At 42.7% G+C, this 19160-nt stretch overlaps 1 protein-coding gene across 1 annotated transcript in view; it reads left to right on the top strand.

The window, feature by feature from the left end:
* Window positions 1–19160, top strand: part of FERMT1 (FERM domain containing kindlin 1) — a 53695-nt gene that overhangs the window by 5100 nt on the left and 29435 nt on the right. Inside the window, exons 2-6 of the mRNA XM_049868801.1 lie at window positions 112–280; window positions 10467–10700; window positions 14292–14438; window positions 16318–16531; window positions 18468–18570. Coding sequence (XP_049724758.1) covers window positions 130–280; window positions 10467–10700; window positions 14292–14438; window positions 16318–16531; window positions 18468–18570 — 849 coding nt within the window. The 5' untranslated portion in view covers window positions 112–129. The remainder of the gene's footprint in view (window positions 1–111; window positions 281–10466; window positions 10701–14291; window positions 14439–16317; window positions 16532–18467; window positions 18571–19160) is intronic.

The raw sequence follows: 19160 nt of genomic DNA, 5'->3' as shown, positions 1-19160 counted from the left end.
AAAATGAAGAACATGAAAAAAAAAAAGAAAACCTTTGGTATGCAGAGTCTATTGGCAAGTTCCATTTTCCTTCCTCACATTCCGGCCAATGTCTGTTTCTTTATTCGGCAGGCATCTGCATTTGCCACAATGCTGTCGTCCAGTGACTTTGCGTCTGCTTCCTGGGAGCTCGTGGTCCGAGTTGACCGTCCAAATGAAGAGGAACAGAGAGACGTCACACTGAGAGTGTCTGGAGACCTGCATATTGGTGGAGTGATGCTCAAGTTAGTAGAACAAATGAGTAAGTTACTCTCTCTTTATGGTTTCTCTATATTTGACAACTTCTCTGCTGCATCACCACTAATTCACCATTATGGATTGAACTGCGTCCCCCAAAACTGTGTGTCAACTTGGCTAGGCAGTGATTCCCAGTATTGTGTGGTTGTCCGCCATTTTGTGATCTGATGTGATTTTACTCTGTGTTGTAAATCTTAATCTCTATGATGCTAATAAGGTGGGATTAGAAGCAGTTATGTTAATAAGACAGGACTTGATCTACAGGATTAGGCTGTATCTTGAGTCAGTCTCTTTTTGAGATAAAAGAGAGAATCTAGAAGAGAGGAGAGGGACCTCATTACCACCAAGCAAGAAGAACCTAGAGCAGAGCGTATCCTTTGGATTCAGGGTCCCAGCACAGAGAAGCTTCTAGACCCAGGGGAATATTGATAACGAGGGCCTTCCCCCAGAGCCAACAGAGAGAGAAAGCCTTCCCCTGGAGCTGGCACCCTGAATTCAGACTTTAAGCCTCCTAAAGTGTGAGAGAATAAACATCTGTTTGTTAAGCCATCTACTTGTGGTATTTTGTTACAGCAGCACTAGATAAATAAGACACTCACAGATCTAAGTTGTTCTAAATATCTCCAGAAATGGAAAAACTCATCTTCTAAGAGCAGCCTATATCATCTTCTGATAAATATAATATTTAGATTGTCCTCAAACCTTGCTTGTATCCAAGAGTCAATCTCTCCAATTTCATCTACCAGCGAAAAAAAAAAATTTTTTTTTTAATCCTATAGCCCTAGTGGCACAGTGGTTAAGACCTTGGCTGCTAACCAAAAGGTCAGCAGTTCAAATCCACCATCCGCTCCTTGGAAACCCTATGGGGCCGTTCTAGTCTGTTCTATAGGATCGCTATGAGTAAGAATCGATTTGACAGCAACATATTTTATAATCATTTATGGAATCCCTGAGTGGCACCAAAGGGTCAGGTCCTCTGCTGCTAACTGAAAGGTTGGAGGCTCAAATCCACCCAGAGGCACCTGAGAAGAAAGGCCTGGTGATCTACTTCGAAAAAATCAGCCATTGAAAAACCTATGGAGCACAGCTCTATTCAGACTCACATGGGTTGCCATGAGACAGACCCAACTCGACAGCAACGGGTTTTTAATCATTTATAAGCAACCAAGTTTTACAACCTTATTTGTCTCATTATCCATCTGTAATGGCCAGAGAGCAAGCTCCCCTAGGGAGAAGAAGAGAAGTACAGGAGCCTGCAAGAGCTTAAATTGATTAACTACCCTTGCAAAACCTTGAGTGAATGGTGGTAAATTAAAGCTCGCCAGTAGGTATGATGCCATATTTCCACAAGGACTGGTGACATCTAGGATGACAGTCAGTGGCATCACGTTAGACTACTGTGTGGATTCTCTGTTAATACTTCCAATTACTCAGTGATAAAGTCTACTTAGTGTTAGTACGTCTTTTAACACTTTACTATTTATTACTCTTCTGTTTAGAGAGAGGAGTCTTCAGGGTCAGATTCTTCTCCTCAGGGGTCAACATTATCAAGCTAGAATTTAATAATTTTTTAAATTTATTTTTACCTTCTATTTATGGCTGTTGGTGTTTCATTTACACTTGAGACAGAGATTTTGTTTGTCTGTTTTAAGTACGACTTTATCATTTCTACCATTTTATTTAAGTGTACTTAAATAAAGTGGTAAAAATGATTAAGCACTAACAGAAAGGTTAGCGGTTCAAGTCCACCCAGAGGAGCCTCAGAAGAAAACCCTGGTGATCTGCTTCTGAAAGGTCCCAGCCATGGAAATCCCTATGGATCTCACTTCCACTCTGCAGTACATGGAGTCACCATGCGTCAGAATCCAGCAGCTGGTTTAATTTGAGTAAAACCTACGTACAGAATTTCCAGAAAGCCCTCTAACCACCACCCAGATCCAGAAATTGAGCATGACCAGTGCCCCCTCCCTCAACTCCCACACCTGACACTGCCCAGTCACCCACTAAGGATAGCCACTATCCTGACTTCTGACACCACAGAAATAATGTTGCTTGTTTTTGAACTTTATGTGAGTACAATTACACAGGATGAACTCTCACGTGCCTGCTTCCTTTCACTAAGTGTTATGTTTGTGGGATTTATTCGTATTGTTGTATATAGTTTTGGCTTCTTTCTTTTCATGGCTGTGTAATATTCCATTGTATGACTGTGCCACAATTCATTTATCCATTTACCGACTGACAGGCACTTGGTGTGCTTCCATTTTGGAGGCTCTGACAGATCGGGCTCCTGTCATACATGTCTTTTGGTGAACATACGTACATATTCCTGTCTCACAGAGAGCTGGGGGCAGAATTGCTGGATCATAGGGTTTTCCAAAGTGGTTGTATCAGTTTATCCTTCTACTGACAGCATATGAGAAAAAGTTTTTCTAGTTAAAAAAAAAAAAGAAGACATTTAAAGAAAAATAGCAAATAAATAAAAATACCAGTAGCTCTTAATTTAGCAAAATAAAGTCTTGAAGATTCTACTTGAATAAGATTAAGACTAGGTTTTGTAGAAAGCGCTCAGTGGTAGCCATTAACTGTGTGACCTTGTACTGGTTGTTTCACGTCAGTGGGCCTCGTTTTACTGTTAACAAAAAGGGTTGAACTAAAAGCTGCTAAGCTGCCCTTTGAGCTCTGTGATTCTCTGTTTTTATGTGACTGTTTCCAGGAGGACACAGCAGAAATCCTAGTATGCAAAATGACTGTGACCTTTTCCTTAACTCCATCACTTCTCCAGTGCGTGATTCCCTCTGATTCCTCTGGGTGCCAAGCATCCGTTCTGAATGCCATTCTCCGCTGTGTGTATCATACTGAGCCCCTTTTTATGTCCCTGGGGGCAGCATCAGGCTCTGAAACCTTCCTCTTCTGACCTGTTCAGTGGAGGCATACAGCATTCAGTGATGTAGCCCAAATTGTTGTTGTTAGGTTCCGTCGAGTCGCCTCCAACTCATAGCAACCCTATGCACAACAGAACAAAACAGTGCCTGGTCCTGCACCATCCTTACAGTCATTGTTATGCTTGAGCTCATTGTTGCAGCCGCCGCATCAATCCACCTCATTGAGGGTCTTCCTCTTTTCCACTGACCCTGTACTTTGCCAAGCATGACATCCCTCTCCAGGGACTGACCCCTCTTGACAACATGTCCAAAGTATGTAAGACGCAGTCTCGCCATCCTTGCCTCTAAGGAGCATTCTGGCTGCACTTCTTCCAAGACAGATTTGTTTGTTCTTTTGGCAGTCCATGGTATATTCAATATTCTTCACCAGCACCACAATTCAAAGGCATCAGTTCTTCCCCAGTCTTCTTTTTTCATTGTCCAGCTTTCACATGCATATGATGTGATTGAAAATACCACAACTTGGGTCAGGCGCACTTTAGTCTTCAAGGTGACATCTTCGCTTTTCAACACCTTAAAGAGGTCCTTTGCAGCAGATTTACCTAATGCAGTGTGTCTTTTGATTTTTTGACTGCTGCTTCCATGGCTGTTGATTGTGAATCCAGGTAAAATGAAATCCTTGACAACTTCAATCTTTTCTCCATTTATCATGATATTGCTCATTGGTCCAGTTGTGAGGATTTTTGTTTTCTTCATGTTGAGGTACAATCCACACTGAAGGCTGTGGTCTTTGATCTTCATTAGTAAGTGCTTCAAGTCCTCTTCACTTTCAGCAAGCGAGGTTGTGTCATCTGCATAACGCAGGTTGTTAATGAGTCTTCCTCCAATCCTGATGCCCCTTTCTTCTTCATATAGTCCAGCTTCTCGGATTATTTGCTCAGCATACAGATTGAATAGGTATGGTGAAAGGATACAACACTGAGACATACCTTTCCCTACTTTAAACCAATCAATATCCCCTTGTTCTGTCCGAACAACCACCTCTTGATCTATGTAAAGGTTCCTTATGAGCACAATTAAGTGTTCTGGAATTCCCATTCTTCGCAATATTATCCATAATTTGTTATGATCCACACAGTTGAATGCCTTTGCATAGTCAATAAAACACAGGCAAACATCCTTCTGGTATTCTCTGCTTTCAGCCAGGATCCATCTGACATCAGCAATGATATCCCTGGTTCCACGCCCTCTTCTGAAACCGGCCTGAATTTCTGGCAGTTCCCTGTCGATATCCTGCTGTAGCCGTTTTTGAATGATCTTTTGAATGATTTTGCTTGCGTGTGACATTAATGACATTGTTCTATAATTTCCACATTCGGTTGGATCACCTTTCTTGGGAATAGGCATAAATATGGATCTCTTCCAGTCAGTTGGCTGGGAAGCTGTCTTCCATATTTCTTGGCATAGACGAGTGAGCACCTCCAGCGCTGCATCTGTTTGTTGAAACATCTCAGTTGATACTCCATCAATTCCTGGAGCCTTGTTTTTCGCCAATGCCTTCAGAGCAGCTTGGACTTCCTCCTTCAGTACCATTGGTTCCTGATGATGTTGCCCAGATTAGTCATGTGGTAATCAAGCTGCATCACCCTGATTCATGGCAACTGATGGTTTTGCAGAAATTTGAATGGTTGCTATTCTTCCAGGATGACTTGAACTCAGTGCTGGCCTTAGCTGCTTAGGTAGCACCCCAAACCACCCATCCTAACTAAGACAGATTACTTTTTTTTTTAATTTTTTTATTATACTTTAGATGAAGGTTTACAGAACTAGCTTCTCATTAAACAGTTTGTACATATATTGTTTTATGAAATTGGTTAACAACCCCACGGCATGTCAGCACTCTCCCTTCTCAGCCCTGGTTTCCCTGTGAACAGCTTTCCTGTTCCCTCCTGCCTTCTCGGCCTTGCCCCTGGGCGGGTGTGCCCCTTTAGTCTCATTTTGTTTTATGGCCCTGTCTAATCTTTGGCTGAAGGGTGAACCGCAGGAGTGACTTCATTACTGAGCTGAAAGGATGTCTGGGAGCCAGACTTTCAGGGTCTCTCCAGACTCTGTCAGGCCAGAAAGTCTCATTTTTCTTTTTGAGTTGGAATTTTGTTCTACATTTTTCTCCAGCTCTGTCCAGGACCCTTTGTTGTGATCCCAAGACAGATTACTTTTCATAAGAAGGATTCTACCCAGGAAGAAAATGTGTGTGCAGGCATTTGGACAATTCCAGCTATATTATTTCTAGAGCTACCTAGTTGGTCATAAAAGAAACAGTAAGCCTCCAGGTAGGAGGTGAAGTAAGCTACCTTATGTACCAACTGTCAAGTCATTTCTCCAGTGCTTGTCCAGGAATAAAGCAGAAAGAAGTAGGGACCGGGCATGCCCACATAGCTTGACAAGACCCCATTGGCTCAAGACCATTCGCTTTATTTGTTTACAGTGAATCCTGTGTAAATAGACAGATTTTGTTAACACATTTTTGCCTCTGGAGAAATTTTCTGTCAGCCACAAGACAAGTTCTTTAAAATAGTTCCAGGGCAGTTTATTGTGTCTACTGCTTTTTAAAGGATCCCAAAGCCAAACCAAATCAAACCCATGGCTGTCAAGTCAATTCCAACTCATGGAGACCCCAGTTGGAGTAGAACTGCTCCATAGAGTTTTCTTGGCTATAATCTTTATGGAAGATTACTGGGCAAATCTTTCTTGGTGCTGCTGAGTGCATTTAAACCACCCACCTTCAGGTTAGCAGTGTAGCACAAACCATGTGTGCCATTCTACAGGGAGTCATACTGATTTCCAAGAGGCAAAGTTATTGAAGAGAGTAGGCTAGAGCTGTTGACTTGCGAACCACAAGATTGGCAAGTGGTCTGATGAATATTCTACAGCACCTGTGGGAAAGCTGGCCTTTTGCATGTGGCTGATTTAGGTAAGCAGTTTACTGTCCTCCCAAGTCCCAATCTTTATTCTCTACTCAACAGGAAGACAATTTCTAACAGTAAATCCACTAAGCGGATAATCATTGGTAGCAAGCTGCTCTTCCTCAGCAGATGTACGTGTTATTTTCTCCTCCCTCCTCCCCTTTGGTTCCTGCCCGGGCCTGCCACCTGCCAGGGGCATCCACGGACATATTCTGGAGACCTGCTGGGGCAGTCAGGAGTCAAGCGCTCACCACAATGATCTGTCACGGTGGGCGCCTTCTGGGGTAACAGTAATGTTCTGCTTCTTGATCTGGGTGGCGATTTCATAGGTGTCTGCTTTCTGATTATTTGTTAAACTGTACAAATAGGTTTTATGTACTTTTCCTTATGACTATAATATTTCACACAAGAAAAATTTTTAGCTAAAAAAAAAATCTGTCATGTGTTTAAAATGATCAAACTATGCATTAACCCATTACCGTTGAGTCAATTCTGACTTGTAGCAATCCTATAGGACAGAGTAGAACTGCCCCACAGGGTTTCCAAAGAGCAGCTGGTGGATTCGAACTGCCAACCTTTTGGCTAGCAGCCGAGCTCTGAACCACTGTGTCCCCAGGGCTCCAGAACTATGCATTAGTCACCAACAAATTGGTGTGTTCATGATGACTAGAAGATAGCCTGGCTTTTTGAGTTAAAATTACTAGCTGGGTTTCCTCAGGCAAATTACTTAACTTCCCTGAGTCTCAGGCCCTCCCTTATGGAATGAGGATAAAATCTGTCTTTCAGAAGGTGTGGAAAATCCTGTAAGCAGTCAAGAACAGAAAACAGACAGGAAAGAGAGGCCCCTCTCCCTCTACCAGCCTTGTAATCACATTCTATCATACCAGCCCCATCAGCAAAGCCTAACAGGGAGCAGCTGACAGAGCAGGAATGCAGTTTGCAGGGTCCCGGCCCAGGACCACAGGTGGGTTTGAAGCTAAAAAATTATAAGACCAGTTGCCATCAAGCTGGACTGACTCCTGGTGACTCCATGTGTGTCAGAGTAGAACTGTGCTCCATAGGGTTTTCAATGGCTGATTCTTCTTCTGGAGTAGATTTCCAGGCCTTTCTCTCAAAGCACCTGTGGGTGGACTCAAACCTCCAGCCTTCTGATTAGCAGCCGAGCATGTTGACTGTTTGCACCACCCAAGGACCCCTAAGAGATTGTAGCCTCATCTAATTGATGGTGGGAGGGAATGGTAGAGATATACAACTCATTATCGTGTTTTCATATGAGTGACAGGAATGGAAATGTCACCACCAGTAGAATGGAAAAGTACAGATGAACTTGGTTTTTCTCCAGTCTACTGGCCATCACAGTTATGAAGGACTCAGGTAAACCCAACCTGTCAGACAGCAGATCCCTATGCCGAGTGAAGAGAGCCACATCCTGTCCCTCAGAGGTTCTCGACACTGTGGCTGTAGAAGGCCATTTAATATGAGCAGATTGGTGAGGAGCTGGGTGGTTGGGGTCTGCCAGGCACTGGGCAGAGACTCATTCTCTGTGTCCTAAGTCCGTCCTACCCGAGTTTCTCTGAGCCTGGACAGGGGTCCTGCCAATGCAGACCTTAATAAAACACCTCCTAACTTCTTTTTCTTACAAGAAGCTTACACATAGAAAACCCAAAGGTTTCTAACAGATTTCACCAAAAGTGGATTGTGGCTGTGCCTCCTCTCTTTCTGCCTGCGTTCGCCCCTCCTTCTCCATCCCTTTCCAGTGGTGTCCATTCATCATGTATTGATTGAATGACCACTAGATAGAGAACACTCTGTCACCACCGTGGACTAAAGTCTATGACAGGTCCGTGGAATTAAACCAAAAGTCTAATTGGAGAGACAAGAATGGTGTGGCCTGAAGAAGGCAGAGACAATTAATAAGCAAACAGCACTTGGTATTGACTATATTTCTCCCGCTCAGTCAGAAAAAATGCAGACATTGAGATAGTCCAAGTTTTCTTGGAGATGTATTTGAATTAAATGTAGGTGGGAGTGCAGGGACATACGATGCTGAACAGGTTTCAGCAGAGCTTTCAGACTAAGACAGACTAGAAGGAAAGTCCTGGGTATCTATTTTTGAAAATCAGCCAGTGAAAACCCTACAGATCATAGCAGTCCGACCCTGGTCGCCACAAGTCAGAGTTGACTCAATGACAGCTAACAACAACAATGATCAACATGAGTGAAAACACCAAGGGAGAAACAAGCATATTGTCCTTGGACACATCCATGTGGCTGGGGCAGGGCTGGCACTCTGGGTAGTGGAGGGCAGGGCTGGGGCATGTGGGGTTGAATCGTATTACAGATGCCCTTGGAAACCACTTGTTGCAGAAGGCACTAGGGAGCCACAGAGTGTTCTTAGTTAGAGAAATGTCCCAGAAGTGGTGTCTAAGAGAGACTGAGAGAAAACTAGTTTAAAAATCTTTCTTGTAGTCAAGGTGTAAACTGATGTAAGCCTGTTTGTGAAATTGAGTGTGGGAGCAAATGAAGACACCCTGATATGAAAATGCTGTATAATGAAAGCTCGTGGCATCTGGGAATAAAGAGGAAATGAGCCCAAAGTTGACACCAATTTTAAACATGGAAGGGAGATTGAAAAGCGGCTCCAGCATCGATGAAGGGAAAAGATTGAACTTTGATGCCAGCATCGAAGGAGGGGAAAGATTCGACCCTGATGCTGATGTTGAGAGAGAGCAGATTCAATTCTGATTTCAGTGTAGGCACTTTGGAAACTGAGAATATAGTGGTACTGATAAGATTTGCATTTTTACTGTGAAGAACAATATTTCAGCTTTAGAATTCTTCTCTGTGGATTTTGTTGGGGCTCTTGATATTCACCTGTCGTCCAGTGGTGTGAGGATGCATTTCTATGGGAGAAATAAACCTGATTAAACAAAGCCAAATCCTTATATCCTTTCCAGAAAGGGCCATGGCACTAAAGGATTTTTAGGACGAGAACTTTAGGGTTTTATTATGAACAAAACTTTTTATGTTTCTGTTCCTTCCATTAGATATGAACAATGATAAGGTTCAGTCACTATTTCCTACCTGCCTTACATTAATTAGAGACTTTGGAGGGAAGCCAAGAACTGTTGAACCTTGGGTTATAAAAAGGGTACCTGAGTGGTGCAAATGATTAACACACTCGGCTACTAGCCGAAAGGTTGGAAGTTCGAGTCCACCCAGAGGCACCTCAGAAGAAGGACCTGGTGATCTACTTTTGAAAAACCAGTTATTGAAAACCCTACGGAGCACATTTCCACCCCGACACACAAGGGTCACCATAAGTTGGAGCTGGCTCGATGGCAACGAGTTTGGGTTGTAAAATGAGGCAGGGAGATGGAGATCGGTTATTTCAGCTTTTGCATACTGTAAAAATGGGATGGTGGCGGCCGGGTCTGACCTCCTCTAACTTCACGGAGGGGAAGGAGAATCAAGATGAACAGCCCAAGGCTGATTCCTACGAGGCCAAGGTGAGACATGCCTCCTCTCTCCACCGTCTTTACCAATTCTGACACCATCGCACTCTCTACTTCTCTGCTGGGTTTGATAATTCGTGCAATGACCACACAGAACTCAAAGACAATACTTACGATTATGGAATTTATTAGGGAAGTAAGAGGTTACAATTCAGGAACATCCAGGATACAATTCTTCCAGCAGGACAGCCTCTTTTTCAGCTGTGCCCACAGGTACGCCTCTCTGGCCCTCAGCCTCTGCCCTGGTTGGGCAAATTCTATAAAGCTCTTTTAGCTCTACCTATAAGTGTCCAAAGGCAGCCCACTCTGCCAGTAAGCCTCGCCTGAAGGCGCTCAGCCCTAGCTCCATGGGTCAGCAAACCTAGCTCCGCCAAGTGCCCAGGGGTACCCTACTCCACCAGCAAGCCTCCTGCTCAAAGGCACTTAGCTTTCTCACTCAATGGGCCAGGAAGCCCACTGTGCTGTCTCCTGCTGCCATTTGTCTGCCACTGCTTCTCGCCATCTTCAGAGTCACACCTGTCTCTCTTTCTCTGTTTTCTGGTTTCTCTGTCTCCAGGGTTCAAAGGATGCAATCCACTCCTGGCTGTTCTTCCTTAGTGATTGTTAGATCCTCTCCCTGCTCTTTCAAGCCTAGCAGGATGGCAAAAGTGACCGATCCCGTTGGTGGGCCACAATCACCTGGATGGGAGTTACAAGACCATGGCGAGAAAGGCCATACGAAAGTGATCCACCACACTGAACATACAACGAAACTGACTTTGGTGTGCAAGGATTCTTGACGCGTGGCTATCTCTTCTTCTATGTAATTGTGTTTTCCATTTTTGCAGACATATCCCAAGACTGGTCAGACTTTGCTCTTTGGTGGGAACAAAAGCATTGCTGGCTTCTGAAAACCCACTGGACCCTGGACAAATGTGGAGTCCAGGCAGATGCAAAGCTTCTCTTCACCCCTCAGCATAAAACGCTTCGCCTGCGACTGCCAAATGTGAAGACAGTGAGACTGCGAGTCAGCTTCTCAGCTGTGGTTTTTAAAGCTGTCAGTGATATCTGCAGAACGTTGAGTGAGTACACTGGATGTCTCCTGTGCCCTTTAGACTCTCAGCAAAGGAGTCCAGGAAAAGTGTGTGTGCTTCTGCCCCCCTCAAGCAGTTGGCTTTGGAGACCGCTCCCCTTACTATTAGGAAGCACACTTTTTAAGCCCAGTTCTTGATTTTTAGTCATTTAAGTGGATTTAAACCAAATGAAATATGATTGGGATCAATCAGATTCATTTCCACAAAGCCCAAAACTATTTCAAAAGAGATTTGTAAATTAAATAGAAAAATCTATTAAGATTACTGCTCCCTCCCAAAAAATATAATCATTTCTCCAAGCCATACCAAGATCATTAGTACACTTAAGGCAAACACGAATGAGTTCCATTAGATCTTTCATCACTGTAGAGGACGTGTGTCTTGATTACAACTTTATTACGTGTGAGATAATGGTGTTGCAGTGTCTTAACTGCTCATTCACACTTGGCTCCAGTAAATAGCTCTGTCCACCAAAATCATTTGTGGAGTTTATTTTAAGTAGAAGAGCACATTTAAATTATGGATTGAAATCTCATTATTACGGATTGATATCCCAAAGTTTAACAGTCATTAGGGACAACATGACCCAAACCATTTCTTCTCTGTAGGGACTTTCATGCAGAAAACCTTGAACTGCGAAGGTGCTCTTATTTTATTTTTGGTTCCGAGTCCACAATTCAGCATTCGAACACAGAATAGATCATATATGAGTAGTGATCTGTCTTGTCTGTTAAGTTACAGACTTCTTCATTCATTCAATGCATACTTATTGAGCACCTACTTTGTGCCAGCCATTGTGATGAATCCAGATTATATCCAGTGCCGTCGAGTCGATGAAGCTAGGGATATATTATCAGTGAAAAAAGCCAAATATCTCTGCCCTGTGAATGGTCTGACTGAGACTAGAATGACCTTGGAGGTCATGGCCCCCAGACCTTCTGTTAGCCCAAGACAAGAACCATTCCCAAAGCCAACTATTCAGACAGGGATTGGACTGGACTATGGGATAGACAATGATACTGGTGAAGAATGAGCTTCTTGGATCAAGTAGACACGAGACTATGTTGGCATCTCCTGTCTGAAGGGGAGATGAGAGGGTAGAGAGGGTCAGAAGCTAGCTGAATGGGCTCGTAAAGAAGTAGAGGAGGGAAGGAGTGTGGTGTCTCATTAGGGGGAGAGCAATTAGTAGTATATAGCAAGGAGTTTATAAATTTTTGTATGAGAGTCCAACTTGATTTGTAAACTTTCACGTAAAGCACAATAAAAATTTTTTTAAAATCTCTGCCCTGTTAGAATGGACTGCCATGGATCACCATTCTGGTTTAATGCTTATTCGGTAATAGAACTGTTTTCTTAAAGAAAAAAGAAGAGAATGTATGATGTTAAAAGGGGATACGTGGTAGAGGAAAAATGGAATAGAATAAGCAGGATTGGGAGTGGTGGTGTTGGGTAGCGGGGACTGATATGGCATTAAGGAGGGAGAAAACTAAAACCGTTTCCTGAGCATGTTTGTATTTATAGCACCCAGCACAATGTCTGGCACACACAACTGCTCCATAACTGTTTGTTGACTGAACAAGTAAAAGTACATCTTTCATTACAGAATACAACCAGCAGAGGTGTCCCTGATACTTGATGTACAAATGACAAGCCCAGGACACTTTGTCTTCACTAATACTCTAAAACAAGTAGAGGATTAAATGAGATTGCATATTCCACACACTACAGTGGAAGGGAAGCACACATCATGACTGGGGCATCAAACTTGATGTTTTGAAATAAATGGAAACAGACATTCTTCTTTTTTCCTGCATGGTTGTTCTGAAGGACTCAAGTTGGCATTTCTAATAATTGCTTTTTATATCTAATCCAAAAACCAAAAAAACCCTTTGCCATCGAGTTGTTTCCGACTCACAGTGACCCTATAGGACAGAGTATAACTGCCCCGCAGAGTTTCCAAGGAGCACCTGATGGATTCAAACTGCTGACCTTTTGGTTAGCAGCCGCAGCATGTAACCACTATTCCACCAGGGTTTCCAGTTGAAGCTAAATCAAATTTAACTGTATAATGGTTTTTACCTTGAAGAAAAGACAAGACACAAATCTTTGGGCTTGGAGATAGAGATTTGTTTGTTTTATTTTTAATGCTTCCACTGGAAATTTTGGTTCATCACCAGGTTTTGTACATAAATTATGCCTTTGGGCCGATCACAGGTACCTGTTGCAACCTGACTATCAGACGTCCTTGGTTACTGGGGAGAGAATCAGGCTGAGCTGCTTGTCTCGGTGTGTGAACTGTGAAAATGGGAAGACCTAATGGAATTAGTGCATTTACCTCCAGTATAGCTGCCCGGAGACCCTAAAACATGCGAATTCCTTGGCTTTAACCTGGGATCATAGCAGCTCAGTGTGGTGAATGGTTATCAGGAGTTCTGATTGGCAGTTGTATTTGATTGATGGGGGGAAATAGGGTTCATCTTCTTAGTTTGGGTGCCCCAGGAGCAGAACCTCAGGTAAGGATCAAGTACAAATAGTTTATTTGGGAGGTGAGGCCAGGAAATACTAGTTGGGGGTATGAAGAAGTGACACAGGGAAGAGAAGGCCACCAATAAGAGTATGTCACCAACCAAGGTACACTGTGGGCACGTGGTGACCTCTGGGAGATGCACCTCAGAGCTGTCCCACCTGAGGGCTTAGGGAGTTGGAGAGCATCAATTTCCTGAACTTGTGGCGTGTTCCATGCATATGTGGGCAGAGTGGACTTTGGTGGCCAGAACAAGTCCTCAGGCAGAGAGATGCGTATTCTAGCTGCCATAGGAAGTCTGGCCAGAGTGCCCAAAATGGTGAGAGCCCAGAAGAGATGAGCAAGGCCCTGACAGTGTCTGCCACAGGGGTGAAGTTAGCTCCTGGGCAGTGTTTAATAGTAAGTCTTTCTGAATATCTGGTCCATAAAGAAAAGATGGGGCACTGGGTTGTTTAACCAAAACCAAACCAGTTGCGGTTGATTCTGACTTGTGGCAATCCCATGCGATGGAACTGTGCCCCATAGTGTTTTCAGCTGGCTGATTTTTTGGCAGTAGATTGCCAGGCCTTTCTTCCAAGGCACCTCTGGGTAGACTCAGACCACCAACCTTTCATTTAACAGCAATCACATTAACCGTTTATACCACCCAGGGACTCCTTGGTTGTTTAGAAAACTTAAAAAGAAAAGAAATTGGTGGTGATGGGGAAAGAAAATACCAAAATGCTGGTAGTGTTCAAGCTGAGTGATGAGCACATGGAAGAATTATACCATTGCCTTTGCTTTTGTTAGTTTCATAGTAAGTTAGAAAACAAACTATCAATTTTACTAGACTGACTCTTCCCCCACTTTTCGATACACACCCCCCCATCACCTACCCATTTTGGGAGTCTGTTCTCCTCCTAGTTCTTCAAAAGGGGTGCAGTTTAGTTCCTTTACGTCTCAAGAGTCTCCTGAGAAATGGTTTCAAGTGCACACACTGACTTTGAATCTTAGAAGGAATTTTCTTTTCAGTTTTCTTCTATCTTTTTTATTGTTCTTATTTTATTTCTTCTAAGATATTAGAAGACCAGAAGAACTTTCCTTGTTAAAGCCTTCTGGTGATTATTTTAAAAAGAAAAAGAAGAAAGACAAAAATAATAAGGAGCCCATAACTGAAGATATTTTGAACCTCGAGAGTTCTCCAACAGCTTCAGGTTCACCAGGTAAGATACTTGACAAGTGTTTTGTTGTCTTAGTTTGTAGATGTATGTCTTAGTCTTGTAGTGCTGCCATGACAGAAATAACAAGTGGATGGCTTTAACAAAGAGAAATTAATTTTCTCACAGTCTAGCAGGTTACAAGTCCAAATTCAGTGTGTCGGCTCCAGGGGAAGGCTTTCTCTCTCTGTCAGCTCGGGAGGAAGGTCCTTGTCCTCAATCTTCCCCTGGTCAAGTAGCTTCTCAGGTGCAGGGACCCTGTGTCCAAAGGACGCGCTCTGCTCTTGGTGCTGCTTTTTTGGTGATATGAGGTCCCCAACTCCCTGCTTGCTTCCCTTTCCTTTTATCTCCTGAGAGATAGAAGGTGGTGCTGGCCACACCCCGGGAAAGCTCCCTTTACCTTGGATCAAGGAGGTGACCTGAGTGAGGGTGGTGTTACAATTCCACCCTAATCCTTTTAACATAAAATTACAATCACAAAATGGAGGACAACCACGCAATACTGGGAGTCATGGCCTAACCAAGTTGATACACACATTTTTGGGGGGACATAATTCAATCCATGACAATGTAGAATTTCTTAAAACCCAAGAAGAAAATTTTTGTCAAATAAAGAAGGAAGACTAAAACTTCAGGATTGCTGTGATGAGGAAAGGATATCCAATTAAGTTTAGCAGTAACAATTTTTCAAACATTTTTTCAACAAGGTATTCTTTTTTTCCTTTCTTTTTTTTTTATTGTGCTTAAGATGAAGGTTTACGGAGCAAATTAGTTTCTCATTAAACAGTTAATACACATATTGTTCTGCCACATTGGTTGCCAACCCCATGATAAGTCAACACTCTCCCCTTCTCGACCTTAGGTTCCCCATTTCCAGCTTTCCTGTCCCCTCCTGTCTTCTCGTCCTTGCGCCTGGGCTGGTGTATCCATTTAGTCCCATTTTGTTTTATGGGCCTGTCTAATCTTTGGCTTAAGGGTAAACCTCAGGAGTGACTTCATTACTGAACTAAAAGGGTGGCCGGGAGCCATACTCTCAGGGTTTCTCCAGTCTCTGTCAGACCAGTAAGTCTGCTCTTTTTTTCAACAAGGTATTCTTGATAATTTATTATTTTACTTGATTATGTCTCTGAATAATGCAAAATTTTTGTACAACTGACCATCAATTTGGGGTAAAATGATGATACTTAGAAAAGAGTTAAGTTGTGTCAGTCAGTTACACTTCTTTTTTTCTGATTCTGTCTGTGTGCAATTCTTTGCTGAACTCAATTTTGCATTGGGCATGTAAAGGGAGGGCAGGTAGAAATTCTAGAGTGGTATTATCCCTTTCTTTTTATATCAAAGGAAGCAAATCTCTAGTTTGCTTGCAACATTGAGGACTTTCTTGCATCCTGTATTCCAATGCAAAGAACAAAGGAGGTATTTGTACTTTTCTTATGTAAATTAGAGCCAAGTGATTTATAAATCATTAACTGGCTGGGTTCTTAAAATTGGCAGGAGCTGCTATTTGTTTAAAGGGTTTGTCCAAAAACATTATGTACATGAAGTCTGTGAGGTGTCCAGTTCTCTATAGTACCAAGGCTCCTTGATAAAATAAGAGAACTTCTTTACTTATTGGGAAGGAGATGGTCCCCACATTTGTCTAGGTTGATATTTGGGAGCTTTTACAGCCTTTGAGTTCACAAACTTTCCAAGCACTAAATATACCAGCAAGGGCTTTCCCTGTGTATCACTTCTCTCCCCACCAGCCATGACTCATCTGGTTATTTTAACGGTGAAAGCATTTAAATTCTAAATTCGTTTAAATATAAGCAATGTTAGTACGTAGTTTTCTAAAGATTCTTACTCCCTGAATCTCATGTTAGAGTGTGGTCTCTTTACCTTGCAGTAAGTCCTGGTTTATACAGTAAAACCATGACACCTGTGTATGATCCCGTCAGTGGAACACCAGCATCATCCACCATGACTTGGTTCAGTGACAGCCCTTTGACCGAACAAAACTGCAGCGTCCTTGCGTTCAGCCAGCCCACCCAGTCACCAGAAGCACTTGCTGATATGTACCAGCCTCGGTCTCTGGTTGATAAAGCCAAACTAAACGCAGGGTAAGCTCCATTATGCCTGTCTCTGAACTGATATTGAAGAAATAAGAGATGCTACAGAAATAGGGGGGGCAGTGTTTAATTTTTACATTAATATGCCTGAGGATCATACACTGTCGGCACTGGGATGCCTGAGGATCATACACTGTTAGCAAAAATCTGTACTAATTTTAGCAACAAAAGAGAAAATATATGACCTTTGGTCACTTTAGTACATTTAAAATTTTGACAGAGTCCCTGGGTGGTACAAATGGTTAACACACTTGACTGCTTACCAAGAGGTTGGAAGTTTGAGTCTACCCAGAGGCACCTTGGAAGAAAGGCCTAGCAGTCTACTTCTGAAAAATCACCCACTAAAAAAAACTCTATGGAGGATGGTTCTACTCTGACCCACATGGGGGTCCTCATGAGTTGGCATCAGCTTGATGGCAACTTTTTTTTTTCTTTTTTAAAGTATGACAAAATTTATGTGGAAATGCTGAAAGTGTTCTGGTAACTCAATGGGTTACTATATTTGAAGACTAACTCATTGCACCTGCAGGTGTACGGAGTGTATTTTGTGGGATGTAGAGCTGCTTATACATGTGTTGGTCCCCACAGGTCAGCAGAGGAGACCAAGGTGGACCACCTGGCCCACATTGTGCTGTAGAACACCACTTCTCTCTTTAGGTGTTCTAATGAGCAAGTCCATGAGCTGTGTGTGAAGTGGTCTCAGAAATACACCAAAACTATTTCTCAAACCACCATTTCTTTTGCTCTGGATTGCTTACCAAATAAAATCTAACTTGTTAGCAACATTCAGTTCCCTATAAGATGTGGTCCCAGCAGATGTCTCTATATCCTACTGTGGCCTTGTATGCCCCATTCCACGCTGGTGCATACTCACTGTTTCAGTTTCTCCCTTGCCTCCATGTCTTTGCTCTGCTCCTGGACTCTTCTCCTTTCTGCCTTCTCTATTGGTAAATCCCTATTTGTCATTCAAGACGCTACTCATATGTGGTGCTTCTCAGATATCACTGTCACGATCAGTCACTTCTTTGTAGTTCTGTTCTTGCCCCAATGTTGCATTGTTGCTTTATTAAGAGGTTTGGTCTCCTCACTGGACTATCAGTTCCTTTAGGATGGAGATTATGTCTTGGTCATCTTTGGTCCCCCAGAGGCCTAAAATAATAAAAATTAAAGACATTCTTATTCAGTGATATTGGGTGACATTCATCCCCATCTTGTTTTGTTTTTAACTTTTAATCTCCACTCCTCACCGTTATCCAGTTTTTGTTTTGTTTTCACCTCTGGAACTGTGCTGTCCAGCACAGGAGCCACTAGCCACATGTGGATATTTACATACAAATATGAATTTAAAATTAAATTTAAAATGTGTCACTAACTACATTTTTAAATGTTCAATAGGCACCTGTGGATAATGGCTACCATACTGTACGGCACAGATATAGAACATTCACATTATTCCAGAAAGTCCTATTGGACACTAGACAATAGTTCTGTTAGAGAACAATAGTTCTAACACACTAGAGCAAGTTCTGTTTCTCCAGACAATAAGACAGAGCCAGCTTTGGGGTCAACCACTTGGTGTAGCGGGGAGAGACAACGCGGGGAGTCAGGAAATACAAATTCTCATTTTGGCTCCACCGCGAGGTGTGTGACCTTAAACACGTCACTAATGTCGCTGAGACTCTGTTTCCTCATCTGTAAAACTGAGATCATAAGGACTGTCCTGGCTCTTTTACTGGGTTACTTTAAAGTGCACTGAGAAAAAATATAGGTATGGAAAGCATTTTGAAAACTATAAAGTAAAATGCAAATATAAGCATTATGAAGTACTCTCACCTACTGGTTTTGGTTGTTGTCCTTACTCTGACTTTGTTCAAGGCTCTATATATAAAACTGATTGACCTTTAAAACTCATTCTATTGCTTTCTAGTTGGCTAGACTCCTCGCGCTCCCTTATGGAACAAGGGATCCAGGAGGATGAGCAGCTGCTGTTACGATTTAAATATTACACTTTCTTTGACTTGAATCCCAAAGTAAGATCCTTTTTCTCTTTCTTTTTTTTTTTTTTTTAATGTGAATGCATAATATATGCAATAGAGTCATTTCATTATCAACATTGAGATTAAATTATCTGTGTGATATTCTGTCTACCTCTGCAGGGTTAGGCTGATAACTGACATACTAATCTCTGAATTTTTATCTTTTGGTTTCTGGTGAGCATGGTAAGCTGCCGTTGATCTAGCAAGAGTCTCTAGGAGTCTTTTAGGAAGGTCTTCATGCCCAGCAAGGTACACACTGCTCCTCTCCATTCACAGGAACAAAGGAACAAAAGGAGAGCAGCCCACAGAGCTGGAGCCCTTAACACTTAGGGAGGAAAGGGGTTGTCAGGGCCCAAGGCTAAGGGCAGGTTCTCATAAACAAGCCAAGACCACATGATGATGCAGACAGGACTCCCCACCGCAGTGCTCAGTTCCCCACTGGTGATAAGAAAGAGGGATTATCTATATAAATGACCCCAGATGGTTACCAAATCCCTTTTTTTCTTTTTAAGTGCACATCACCTACCTGAAATTTATTAGGACAACTAATGAGTGGTGAAATAAGTCCTTTGAATGTCTGTCCC

The sequence above is a fragment of the Elephas maximus genome, chromosome 25 (assembly GCF_024166365.1).
Source record: "Elephas maximus indicus isolate mEleMax1 chromosome 25, mEleMax1 primary haplotype, whole genome shotgun sequence".
Classification (NCBI taxonomy): Eukaryota; Metazoa; Chordata; class Mammalia; order Proboscidea; family Elephantidae; genus Elephas; species Elephas maximus.
The sequence above is the reverse complement of the archived record's forward strand: the minus strand, read 5'-3'. Positions and strand labels throughout refer to the sequence as shown.